Source organism: Psammomys obesus, unplaced genomic scaffold (genome assembly GCF_907164565.1).
Source record: "Psammomys obesus unplaced genomic scaffold, mPsaObe1.curated_primary_1811, whole genome shotgun sequence".
Classification (NCBI taxonomy): domain Eukaryota; kingdom Metazoa; phylum Chordata; class Mammalia; order Rodentia; family Muridae; genus Psammomys; species Psammomys obesus.
In genome coordinates this window covers 677468-690185 of record NW_026590704.1, presented here as the reverse complement: position 1 = coordinate 690185, position 12718 = coordinate 677468, and the positions used below count along the sequence as shown (strand labels likewise).

At 38.5% G+C, this 12718-nt stretch overlaps 1 protein-coding gene and 1 pseudogene across 1 annotated transcript; one reads left to right on the top strand and one right to left on the bottom strand.

Moving 5' to 3' along the window:
- LOC129677983 (ribonucleoside-diphosphate reductase subunit M2-like) overlaps positions 1 to 3341 on the bottom strand; it is a 34261-nt pseudogene extending 30920 nt beyond the window's left edge.
- Positions 3342 to 6160: 2819 nt separating this feature from the next.
- LOC129677977 (olfactory receptor 11H6-like) lies at positions 6161 to 7099 on the top strand. The gene has a single exon (XM_055608661.1). The coding sequence runs from the start codon at positions 6161 to 6163 to the stop codon at positions 7097 to 7099; it is 939 nt and encodes a 312-aa protein (XP_055464636.1).
- The last annotated feature ends 5619 nt before the right edge of the window (positions 7100 to 12718 follow it).

The window sequence follows — 12718 nt, the reverse complement described above, 5'->3', positions numbered from 1 at the left end:
TTAGTTAGTTAGTTAGTTAGTTAGTTAGTTAGTTAGTTAGTTAGTTAGTTAGTTAGTTAGTTAGTTAGTTAGTTAGTTAGTCAGTTAGTTCAGCTTGTTAGTTAGTTTGTTTCTTGAGACAGCATGTCAATCTGTAACTTAGGCTTCCCCCAGAATTCATGATGTAGCTCAGACTTTCCTCAAAGTCATGACAATCCTCCCGCTTCGGGCTCCCAAGCATAATGGGATTATAGAATCTGTTTCATCGGCATCATAGCCAGATAAAACTGCTGGTTGCTTCCCTCTTTGGAAGCTTGCATGGACCTTCCGAGGGGAGGAATTCAGGTCAGTTCCAGCTCTTCAGCAATGGGGACTGCCCTCTATCTCCGGGGGTGGGGAACGAAGGGAAGTAGGTTATGTGTCTTGTGTGTCTGTTGGACAGTCTTGACCAACAAATCAAAAATGCTTCTCATGCATTTGTTGGGAGTTTTGTTAGGGCCTTTGACTCTTGGAGGAAGCATGTCAGCCCAGATGAGAAAGGTTCATTAAAACTGTATATATGGACACATGTTATAGGATTTTATAGATAGTTAATAGTATGATTCCTTAGAGCCTGTACTGACATCTTTACTGTTATTTTACACTCCTTCTTTTATACTTATCTCCCTCCTTTTCCTATTTCCCTGATCACATCCCTGTACCTTGATATTCCCCTACCCATACCCTACCCTGGAAATGGTACCCTTTTTTTTTTTTTAATTACCTATTTTCTGCAGATACTACAGACCATGTTCTCACATCTGAAGCTATGGAGCTATGAAACTCTGATTTGAAAGAGCATTAGACATTTATTTTTCTGGATCCACATGACCTTACTCAGTGTGATGTTTTCTTGTTCTGTCTATTTACCTGCGAAGCTCATGGTTTCACTCTTCTTTACACACGAAAGGTATTCTATGGTGTATATGTACACTGTATTGGATGAAAGACATTTAAGTTGTGGATTTCTTAGCTCTTGTGGATAGAGCAGCAATGAGCATGGCTAAATACCTATCTGTGGGGTAAGATGTTGTGTTCTTTGCGCATTTGCCAAGGAGTGGTACAGTATGGTAGATTTAATTTTAGCTTTCTGAGAATTATGTACAATCCCATGAGCAGTGAATGAGGGTTCCCTTTCACCCACATTTTCTTCAGCATTTATTGTAGGGCATCTTGATGATATTTGGCATTGCGATAGAATAAGATGGAATCTTAAAGTTGTTTTGTCTTGCATTTCCCTGATTGTTAGAGATGATGAACATTTTTTTTTGAAATATTTCTTAACTTTATTTTTTTGACAAACTCTTGGGTCATGCCCCAGGCCCACTTTTCTAAAAGGTCATTTGCTATTGTCTTATTACCCATCTTTTAAGTTCTTTATATATTCTGAATATTAAAGATTTGTCAGAAGAATCGCTAACAAAATTTTCTTCCATTCCGTAGGCTTCCTTTTAACCTGGTTGATTGTTGCCTTAGCTGTGCCAACACTTTTTAGGGTTATGAGGTCCCATTTGCCTAAATTCTTGGGCAAATGGAGTCTTATTCAGGAAGTCTTCTCCTGCACAGATGTCATAGAGCAGGCCGCTTATGTTTTCTTCTTGGAGGTTAAGTGATTCGGGTTTTGGACTTAGGTCTTTGATCTACTTGGAGTCAGTTTTTTGAAAGGTGATGGATATGGCTCTAATTTGTCCTTCTACATGTGGACACCCAGTTTTGCAAGCACCATTTGTCGAAGGTAATTTCTTTTATCTAAATTATGTTTTCATTATCTCTGTCAACTAATAAATGGCTGAACTTATATGCACTCATGTTTGGGTCTTTGATTTTTTTCCATTGTCTATACATCTGTTTTGTTTCATTTTGTTTCAGTACTATGTTGATTATTACTTTAGCTCTGTAATATATCTTAAAATTTAAAATGGCAATTCCTGAGCATTGTTCTTTTTAAATCAGGATTGTTTTAGCTATCTGGAGTCTTTTGTGGTTCCATGTGAATTTTAGGAGGGTTTTTTTTTCCGTTTATGTGAAGAATGAGATGGGTATTTTGATTGTGATTGCTTTGAATCTGTAAATAGCTTTTAGAAAAAAATGGTGATTTTCACAATATTAATTCTACTAATCTGTGAACATGGGATGTTTCTTTTCATTTTCTAGTGTCTATCATTTTCCTCAGTATTTTAATATTTTCATCCGAGAGGTCCTTAACTCGTTTCAGTTTATTCCATATCTGTGTATTTGTTAGTGACATAGAAAAGCACATTGATTCTTCATGCTGCCACATTGATGAATTTGTTAACCATTTCTAGAAATTTCCCAATAAAATGTTGGGGACCTTTAATATATAGTTTCTTGTCATCTGCAAATAGGCATTGTTTGGCTTCCTCTTTCCCTGTTTTTAGCCCTTTAATTTGCTTCTCTTGCCTATTCCTCCAGTTAATACTTCGAGCACAATATTTAAAAGCAGTGGGCATGGTGGACAACCCTGTTGATTGCTGACTTCAGTAGGTTTAAGGTTTTTTCCATTTAGAATGTTGTTGGATATGAGTTTTCTTGCATATACCTTTTATTTTGAGATATGTTTCCTCTAGATGAAAATTCTTTAGGAATTGTATCATAAAGGCATGTTGGATTTTGGTCAAAGGTTTTTGTTGTTGTTGTTGTTTGTTTGTTTGTTTGTTTTTCCTGCATCTTTTTAGATGATCATATGACTTTGTCTTTACATTCACTTCTGTAGTTTATTATATTTATTGACCTGTGAGTGTTGAACCATCACATTAATTCAGGGATAAAGCAAATTATTTTTGATGTATGTATTATTCTGCTATCAAGTGTTTTTAAAGTATTTTTCAGCTTATGTTCATCAGGGATATCGGCTGTAAATTTTTGGTTGTTATATCTTTATTACTTTTGTTATTAGAGTGATGATACTGGTTTTGTAGAAGGAATATTGGAGTGTTCCTTCTGTTTCTATTTTCCTTAATAGTTTAGGAAGGAAAAGAGGTATTGGTGCTCCTCCCAAGGGTCCAGCCTGTGGGTGAGGACAGGGGGTCCAGGCTGAGGGGGTGAGAGGCGCAGAGTCATCACACAGACACCTACAGTTGGGTAAATGCAATCAGAGGGCAAGTGGATGGAGACCTAATTTATTCCAGAAGAGAGAGCACATGTATAGCTTTGGGCGACCAGCTAGGTTCCTCCATACCATCTCCGAGCCTGCCATCGGTTGTTCGTCTCCGGTGGACTCCCCACGCCAGCAGGTCACAAACTTTCTGCCTGACTGCTTCCCTACTCCTGTAGTCAGAACTGCAGAACTTGCACCAGGCCATGAGCCCTTGTGGCCTTTCGCTGGGAACGCCCACAAAGATGTAGACAGATCTCTTTGAGTTTTGCTATGAATCTACCTGGCCCTGTACTGTTTGTCATCTGGAAAGTTTTTGTTTGTTTATTCGTTTTATTTCACTCTCATTTGTTATCAGTCTGTTTGGGTTGTTGATTTCTTCTTAATTTTTTTTTTTTGTGTGTGTGTATGCATCTAGAAATGCATCTACTTCTTTAAGGATTTCCAGCTTAATGGGGTATGGCTTTTAAAATTATGTTCTCATAATATTTTGAATTTCTTTGGTGCCCATTTAAGCATTTTCTTATTCATTTGAAGGAAACATTTTTCCATTATGTTACTCCAAGATTGTGCCTATCTTTAAAGCAAAGATGCCATTACATTTTTGTGTTTGACCCATTCAGCGAGCCTGTCTTTTTATTGGATATCTAAGGCCATTGATATATAAAGTTATTATTGAAATGTGGGTGTTAATTGTAAGCAATCTGTTGTTGGGTTTTTGTTTGTTTGTTTTCAGTGTTATTTTGTGTTTTAATAACCATGGTCTTTTATTTCTTTCCAGTTTCTGTGCTTTGCTCATTCCTCTGTTTAGACCAAAATATTGTTTCCTCTGTTTTCTTTAGCTTTAGTTTATTGAATATATTTTAGTCTAATTTATATTATGAATTTTTTCTTCTTATTTCACTTATGGCAAGTAATTTTTCTGGGTATATTAGTCTAGGATGGCCATTATGGTCTTTTAGGACTTGAAGTACATTGTTCCAGGCTTTCTGGTTAAATTTTCCACTGAGAAATCAATGACTATTTTGATTTGTGAGGTATTTTGTTTTGTTTTGTTTTGTTTTGTTTTTGAGGGAGGTGATGCCAGTTAGGTTTCCTTCTCTTGCAGCTTTAACACATTTTTGTTACATATGTTTATTGTTTTAACTGTAATAATTCTGTGAGGATTTTCTTTGCTAGTCTTGGCATGCTTTTTATATCAATATGGATACTCTCTTAGTTTGGGGAAGATTTCTTCTACGACCTTGTTGAAGTTCTCCTTTATGTCATTGGAATGACTTAGAATTCTCCCTTTTCCATAACTCTAATGTTTGAATTTTTATTCGTGGTGTTCCACTTTTCCTGTATGTTCCTTTCCTATTTTTTTATGTTTCTTTCATGTGTTTTTGCTTTAGTTTTTGTTTCTCATGTTTCCTACTTATTGGGTATAGATCTTGACTACACTCAATACCTGATATTCTACTTCTGTTTGATTATTTCTAAAGCTTCCTTTCAGTTTTTAGATTAGTTTTATTGTGTTTTCTAATTCTGCCTTCATTTCAGCTTGAGTAGTCTTCAATGTTTCTAAATTCACTCTCAGGTCCTGTATTGCCTTTGTCTCTTCTGTCATTCTTACATTTGTTTTCTTTTTGGACATCACTCAAGTATTATTCTCCTTTAGTTGTTTATTCGTTAAGTTCACTGAGCCATTGCATTGTGTCTTCTATGAACTCCTTAGTTCTTTGATGAAGTTTATCATTGTTCTTTGAAATTCTGTGTCCTGGGATTCATCCAGGAAATTCTCATTGGCAAGCATTTCTACAAGACTGGTAGGTTTTGGAGAAAAAGTACTGATTTGTTCTTTCATATTATTGACATTTTTGTGATAAGATCTCAGAATGTGGGCTTCTTTCTTTAATTCTAAGTCTGATGTGGACAGAGCACATGGGGCAGAAGAGAGGATGTTTTGGCATGTTGGACCTAGATATTGAAAATTTTTGGTGGAATAAAATCAGATGGACAGAGGGGACTGGGCTGAAGGACATAACGTGCTTCCTGATGTAAGTCTGGAATATCAGTGTATATATGGTTATATGGATAGTTTGAAAGTGTCATAGAAGGGACTGTGGTTTGGCAGAGTCATAGGGATAGTCAAGCAGTATTGATATGTGTGGCTAGACTAAAACAGGGCACTGGATAAAGGACCTGGTCTAAACATGGGATTTTGGAGAAAAGGTGTGGGTAGGGAGATCAGGGAGACTCTCCAGGCCAGCCCATGGAGGAGGATGATAATGAGGAGAGGAAGAAAAAGAAGAGAAGGATGAGGAGGGGGAGGGGAAAGAGGGAGAGAGAGAGAAAGAATTGAATGTGTGGAGAGGTTAGAGCATTGCAGAAGAGACCTGTTCATGGTGGCAGATAGGGTGGCTACTGGCTGAAACCAAGAAGAGAACAGTTGATTCACAGGAGGGAGTGACCAGACCAGTCCTAGGCAGTAATGTGGGACCCGGGCTATATCTAGGTTTGGAAAAAGGCATGGATGAAATGGCCATGGAGAACCAATAGGCTTGACTCTGAGGGAGGTGGTGGCATCTCTGGAATCTTAAACCTCGTTTTCTCTCTTCTGTGTTGTTTAAATTGTAAGATTTCTTCAATTCTTATTTTTATAAGTAAATTAAGCAAAAATTTGAGATATCAGTTTAACTTTTGCCAGACTGAGTTGTCTAGACAAGTGTTCTCCAAGATTGACTACATGTTTAGGAATAAGAGAGGAAATATGTTGATTTTCACATTTATATTAATTTCAAGAAAAAATTTATAAGATTTCACAATATTATTGATATCTACCATGACTGATCAATGTTTTCTAATTGTGCATAAAAATATATAGGTTATCTCAACAACAATGCTATTGCCGTGCTCAATCAAACAACAAATAGAAAATGCTGTTCTGGATGCCCTGCCCTATAGCCAGGAATGTGTATGTGTTCTCTTGAAGAGGAGTTGGGAAACACAATCTCTGGATCTGTAATCTTCACACAATAGAAGACAATGGCCTCATCCAGAAACACCTCCCACACTGTGAGTCACTTCATCCTCTTAGGTTTCCCTTGCCGCAGAGAAATACAGATCTTTCTTTTCTCCATATTCTTTATGATATACATTTTGACTTTGCTTGGAAATATGGCGATTATATATGCAGTGCACTGGGATCACCGGCTCCACACCCCCATGTACATTCTGCTGGCCAACTTCTCCTTCCTAGAGATATGCTATGTCAACTCTGATGTGCCAAACATGCTGGTTAACTTCATCTCCACCACCAAAACCATCTCCTTCACCCAATGCCTGCTCCAGTTGTATTTCTTCTTCTCCCTGGGCACAACCGAATGTTTATTTCTCTCTATTATGGCCTATGACCGGTTCCTGGCAATCTGCCGTCCACTGCATTACCCCACTCTTATGACTATTAAGTTCTGTGGCAGCCTGATCATATTTTGCTGGGTCTATGGATTCCTCTGGTTTCTTATCCCAGTGATACTTGTCACTCAACTGCCATTTTGTGGCCCAAATGTGATTGATGACTTTCTTTGTGACCTCGGTCCCTTGTTGGCCCTAGCTTCAGTCTGTGTCCCAATCCCAGGCACTGTTCTCATCTGTGGAACTATGAGTTCCCTCCTCATCTTTGGTACATTTTTTTACATTATCGGTTCGTATACCTTAGTGCTGAGGGCTGTGATACGGATGCCCTCTACTGCTGGTTCCAAGAAGGCATTCTCCACTTGCTCATCACACCTGGCTGTTGTAATTCTGTTTTATGGCTCAGTTATGATAACATATGTAAAACCAGGATCAGGACAAGCAAAGGGCATGCAAAAGTTCACGACTTTGTTCTACTCCGTTTTGACTCCACTCTTCAACCCCATGATCTACAGCCTCAGAAATAAAGAGATGAAAGATGCCTTAAAAAAAGTTATGGGAGGTTCCTAGGAGGTCTTTGATATTAGTGAATTGTTGAAAATGAATTTAGAGTCCCCAACATGTTCAACATGTGACACGGGTTTTGTGCATTGCATAACAGCAACAAATATAGCCCAAACTATCTGTAAACCACAACTTATATGTGGAATTTAAGAAGCTTAATGCCACAGGTTGTTAATGAGCTGATAAACTGGAGAGGTGATGTAAACTTTTCAAAAAGAGGCACTTTAAAACTGTAAGTGCCATGGCATCAGTGTCCCTTTCCCTGACAGAACCCATTGCATCTCTTACAGCATGCTGCTTGTAATAACGTAGCTTTCTCTGTTTCTTGTGTCACAGATAGCACACCACAGTCTTTTTCTTCATGCCTTCCCATCCTTAGTAGATTGCAAATTCCTTGAGCACAGGAACTGCACTGTATCAGTTGCTATCATTTTGAAAACAAACACAGCACACAAATGTCACTGAAATAAATTTAAAAGAAAGCAAATAAAAGGCCTGTTGACCAGTCACAATGTCTGTGGGCCTTCTCTACTCTCTTTGTTAACCCAGACCCAATCTTCAGGGATGTCCCTAGCTTTGCAACAGAACACCTGCTGCAGTCCCATCTCCCACCAGTCATGCCTCCAGTAGACTCCACCGGCTCCCTTACCCAACTCATCACTGTGTCCCAGGCTCCAACTTGGATGAACATCCCCTGCTCAAAGCATAGGCCATGCCTGCCGGAAGACAGGTATATGGTCCTGGTTCCTCTCCACTCTTTCTCTTAGCCCAGACCCAGCCCTCAGGGTCACACTTAGCATTTATCACTACAAAAGTCTATCTCAATCTGGCCTCCCTTTCCCTCAGCTTCCAACAACGACAAGCATTCCCCTTGAATATACCAGCCAACCAGGTCAATAAAACAGGCAACACCAGGCCAACACATTCTCTAAAATCCAGAGAGAAAATAAAAACCAAGGAAGAAAATACCCACCAAAAAAAAAAAGACAAAACCATAAATCATCATCTAGACTTTATACTTACTCCAAACACAGATACCTACACACCAATATAGGAACACAATCTATAACAGCCAGGGTACTGTGTTTCCACAAGAGCCCAGCTATCCTAACACAGCAGGCACTGAATATTTCTTTTTTTTCTCATTTATTTATTCCCTTCACTTTACATCTTCGTAGCCCCTTCCTTGTCTACTTCCAGTGCCACCATCTCTCTCTCCCACCCCCTTCTGTTTTCCTTAAAAAAGGGGAGCTCCCTTTCCCATCCAGCCCAGTTCATCAAGTTGCATCAGGACTGAACTAATCCTCATTCCCTGTGGCCTGCCAAGGCAGTCTTGCCAGGGGAAAGTTATTAAAAAGCTAACAAGTGAGTCCTTGTCCGATGCAGTCCCATTACTAGAGGGGCCACTTGAAGCTTAAGCTGCCCATCTGGTACATATTTTTTTTCTGCTACATCTTTGTAGGGGCCTAGGTCCAGTTCATGCATATTCCTTGGCTGATACTTCAGTCTCAGCAAGTCACTCTGGGCCCTGGTTAGGTGGCTCTGTTGTTTTTCTTGTGGAGCTCCTGTCACTTCTGGGTCTTTTTTTTTTTCTTTCTTCCTGCTATTCTCCAAGTTTCTTCATGCATCAACTAATGTTTGGCTGTGAGTCTCAGCATCTGCTTTGAGGACCTGCTAGGGAGATCCTCCCAGACGACAACTCTGACAGGCTCCCATCTGCAAGCTTAGCAATGCATCATTTATAGTGTCCCAGGTTGGCCTTCTCTAATAGTAACCCTATTAGACCTTTGGTTGGTCCAGGCATTGGTTGGGCATTCCCTCAGTCTCCACTCTATATGCTCTATCTTTATCTCTGCACATCTCATAGGCAGAGTAAATTTTGTGTTGAAGTTTTTGTGGGTAAGTTGCTGTTCCCTGGCTAGAAGACTAGCCTAGTTAGAGGATGTCCTCTTCAGACTCTATAGACTCTGCTTTTGGGGTCTCTGCTTGAATCCTTCTCATATTCTCCCAGGAGCCTACCCTGATTTAGGTCTCCTGCTAGTCACAGTGATGTCTCCACCACTGGTTCCCCTTTTTCAACAAGCCTTCTATCCCCTCAACCGTTCTCTAATCAGGAATGATCTCCATCCTCTTAACTCTATGTGCCCCCTTTCCTACCTTGTTCTTTCTCTTCAGCCATTACCTCTCTTTATTATATCTCCTCTTCTAAATGATATTTATGCATGCCCACTTGGGTCCTCATTATTAGTTATCTTCTTTGGTCTGTACCTCTTAGTATCCTTATCTTGTACTATATGGCTAAAATCCACTTATAAATGGGTACAAACCATGATTCTTTCTAGGCCTGGGTTACCTCACTCAGGATGATTTTTTCTAGTTCCATCCATTTCTCTACAAATTTCATTATTTCTTTGCTTTTAATAAACTGAGTAGTATTCCATTGTGTAAATATGCCAGTTTCTTATTCATTCTAGGGACATATAGGTTGTTTCCAAATTCTGGCTACTATGAATAAAGTTACTATGTACTATGAATAAAGTTACTATGAACAGAGTTGAACAAGTGTCCTTGTTGTAAGGTGGAGCATCTTTTGAGTATATACCCAGGAGAGGTATATAGCTGGATCTTGAGGTAAAGTTATTCCCACTTTTCTAAGAAAGCACCAGATAGACTTCCAAAGAAGTTGTACAAGTTTATACTCCCACCAGCAATGGAGGAGTGTTCCCCTTTCTCCTTACCCTAGCCAACATATGCTGTCACTTGAGGTTTTGATCTTAGCCATTCTGAGTGGTGTGAGATTGAACCTCAGAGTAGTTTTGATTTGCATTCCCCTTATGACTAAGGATGCTGGGCATTTCTTTAAGTGCTTCTCAGCCACTGGAGATTCCTATGTTGAGAATTCTCTGTTTAGTTCTGTGCCCCATTTTTGAATAGGGTTATTTGGCACTGAATATTTCATCATAGATGAATAACAAGAAAAAGACCATAAGACCAACTATATGAAATGATACAGATCCTTAAATAGAAAAATGAATTGTTCCCTTAAAGAAATCTAGGAAATGCAAACAATTGGAAAAAAAAAGTAAATCTCTTAAAGAAAGCAAAGAAAAAACAATGAGTTAAAGGAAATTGATAAAACTGTTCAATATCTGAAAATGGAAATAGAAGCAATAAAGGAAACACAAATGGAGAGAATTCTGAGAATGAAAAATTTAGGAAGGCAAGCAAGAACTACAGAGGCAAGCTTCAACAACATACAAAAGAATGGACAGGATTTGAGGCATTGTAGATATCATAGAAGAAATGTGTACTTCTGTTAAAGAAATGTTAAATGCTTAAAAAAAGAAACCTTCCTGACACAAAACATCAATAAAATCCGGGACATGATGAAAACACAAAACTTAAGAAGAATAATAAATGAAGAATTTCACCTCAAAGGCACAGAAAATATTTTCAACAAAATCATAGAAGAAATTTTTCTTAACCTAAAGGAGAAAATGCCTATAAAGGTACAAGAAGCATACTGAACACCATACAAATTAGACTAGAAAAGATCCTCACCATATAATAATCAAAATACTATAGACACAGAAAAAAAGAAAGAATATTAAACTCTGCAAAAGAAAAAAGATTAAGTAACATATAAAGGTAAACCTACTAAAATTACACCTGAATTCTCAATGGAGACTATAAAAGCCAGAAGGGTCAGGACAGATGTGCTACAGACTCTAAGAGACCACAGATGTCAATCCACATTACTATACTCAGCAAAACTTTCAATCACCACTCATGGAGAAAATGAGAAAACTCATGATAAAGTCAAATTTAAAGAATATCAATCCATAAATCCAGTCCTACAGATTGGGCTAGAAAGAAAATGCCAAGCTAAGAAGTTTAACTACACCCATGAAAACGCAGGAAATAAATAACCTCACAGCAGAAAAAAAAAAAAAAAAGAAGAAGAAGAAGCACACACATATACATGCATATCAAGAATTAAGAATGATTAGTCATTAATATGTCTCAATACCAATGGACTCAATTCCCCAATAAAAGGGCACAGACTAACAGAATGCAAAAACAGGATCCATCCTTCACTGCCTATAAGAAATTCACCTCAACATCAAGGTTAGACATTACCTCAGGGTAAAGGGATGAAAAAAGGTGTTCTCAGCAAATGGACTTTAGGAGCAAGCTGATGTGACCATTTTAATCTCTAAAATAATAGACTTTAAATCAAAATTATTTAAAAGAAATGGGTAAGGAAACTACAAACATATCAAAGAAAAATCTACCAAAATGACATTTCAGTTCTTAACATCTATGGCCCAAACACAAAGGCTCCCACTTTTTTTTTTAATTTTATTTTTCTTTTTAGTTACATTTTGTTAAGTCTGTGTCCCAGCTGTATCCCACTCCCTCATTCCCTCCCCAACCCCACACTCCCTCCTTGGTCTCCTCCCTGCCCCTTTCCAAGTCCACTGATAGGGGAGGACCTCCTCCCCTTTCATTTGACCCTGTTTTATCAGGTATCTTCAGGGCTGGCTGCAAAATCCTCCTCTGTGGCCTAACAGGACTGCTCCTCCCCGGGGGTGGGGGGGTCAAAGAGCCTGCCCTTGAGATCCTGTTAGAAATAGTCCTTGTTCCCCTTACTTTGGAAAACTACTTGGTTACTGAGCTACCACGGGCCACATCCGAGCTGAGTGAAGTATCCCAGAAGGAGAAAGACAAACATGGTATATACTCGCTTATATAGACCTACAAGATTTGATAAACATAATGAAATCTACACACCTAAAGAAGATAATCAAGAAAGTGGACACAGGCGAAGATGATCAATCCTCATTTAGAAAAACAAATGGGATGTGCATTGAACGTATGACAGTCTACCACAAAAGGCATCTGAAAGACTCTACCTAGCAGTGTTTCAAAGCAGACACTAAGACTCATAACCAAACCTTGGCAGAGTGCATGTAATCATATGAAAGAAGGGGAGTTAGTATGATATGGAAAGGATAGGAGCTCTACAAGGACCAAATATATCCGGGCACAGGGTCTTTTCTGAGACTGACACTCAACCAAGGACCATCTATGGATATAACCTAGAACTTCTGCTCGGATGTGGCTCCCACTTTTTAACAAAAACAATACTACAGCTTTAAAAACATAATGACCCTTGTAATTGGAGACTTCAAAACCCCACTTCAATAGACAGATCATTCAAATAGAAACCAAACAGAGAAATACTGGAAGTAACAGACACTATGAACCAAATGGACCTAACAGATAACTACAGAACGTTTTACGCAAACACACATGAAAATGAATGGATGTTCTTAGCAGCACCTCACAGAACAGTCTCCGAAACTGATGACATGTTTGGTCACAAAGAAAGTTGCAACAGATAGGAAAACACTGAAATAATTCTCTCCTTCTTATCAGACCATGGCAAATTAAATCTGATTTCAGCAACAACAGAAATGAGAAAAAGCCTACAAACTCATGGAAACTGAACAACTTTCTACAGAATGATAAATAACTACATCAAGGCAGAAATAAAGAAATTAAAGATTTGCTAGACTTCAATGAAAATAAATGTACACATACCCAAACTTATGGAACATG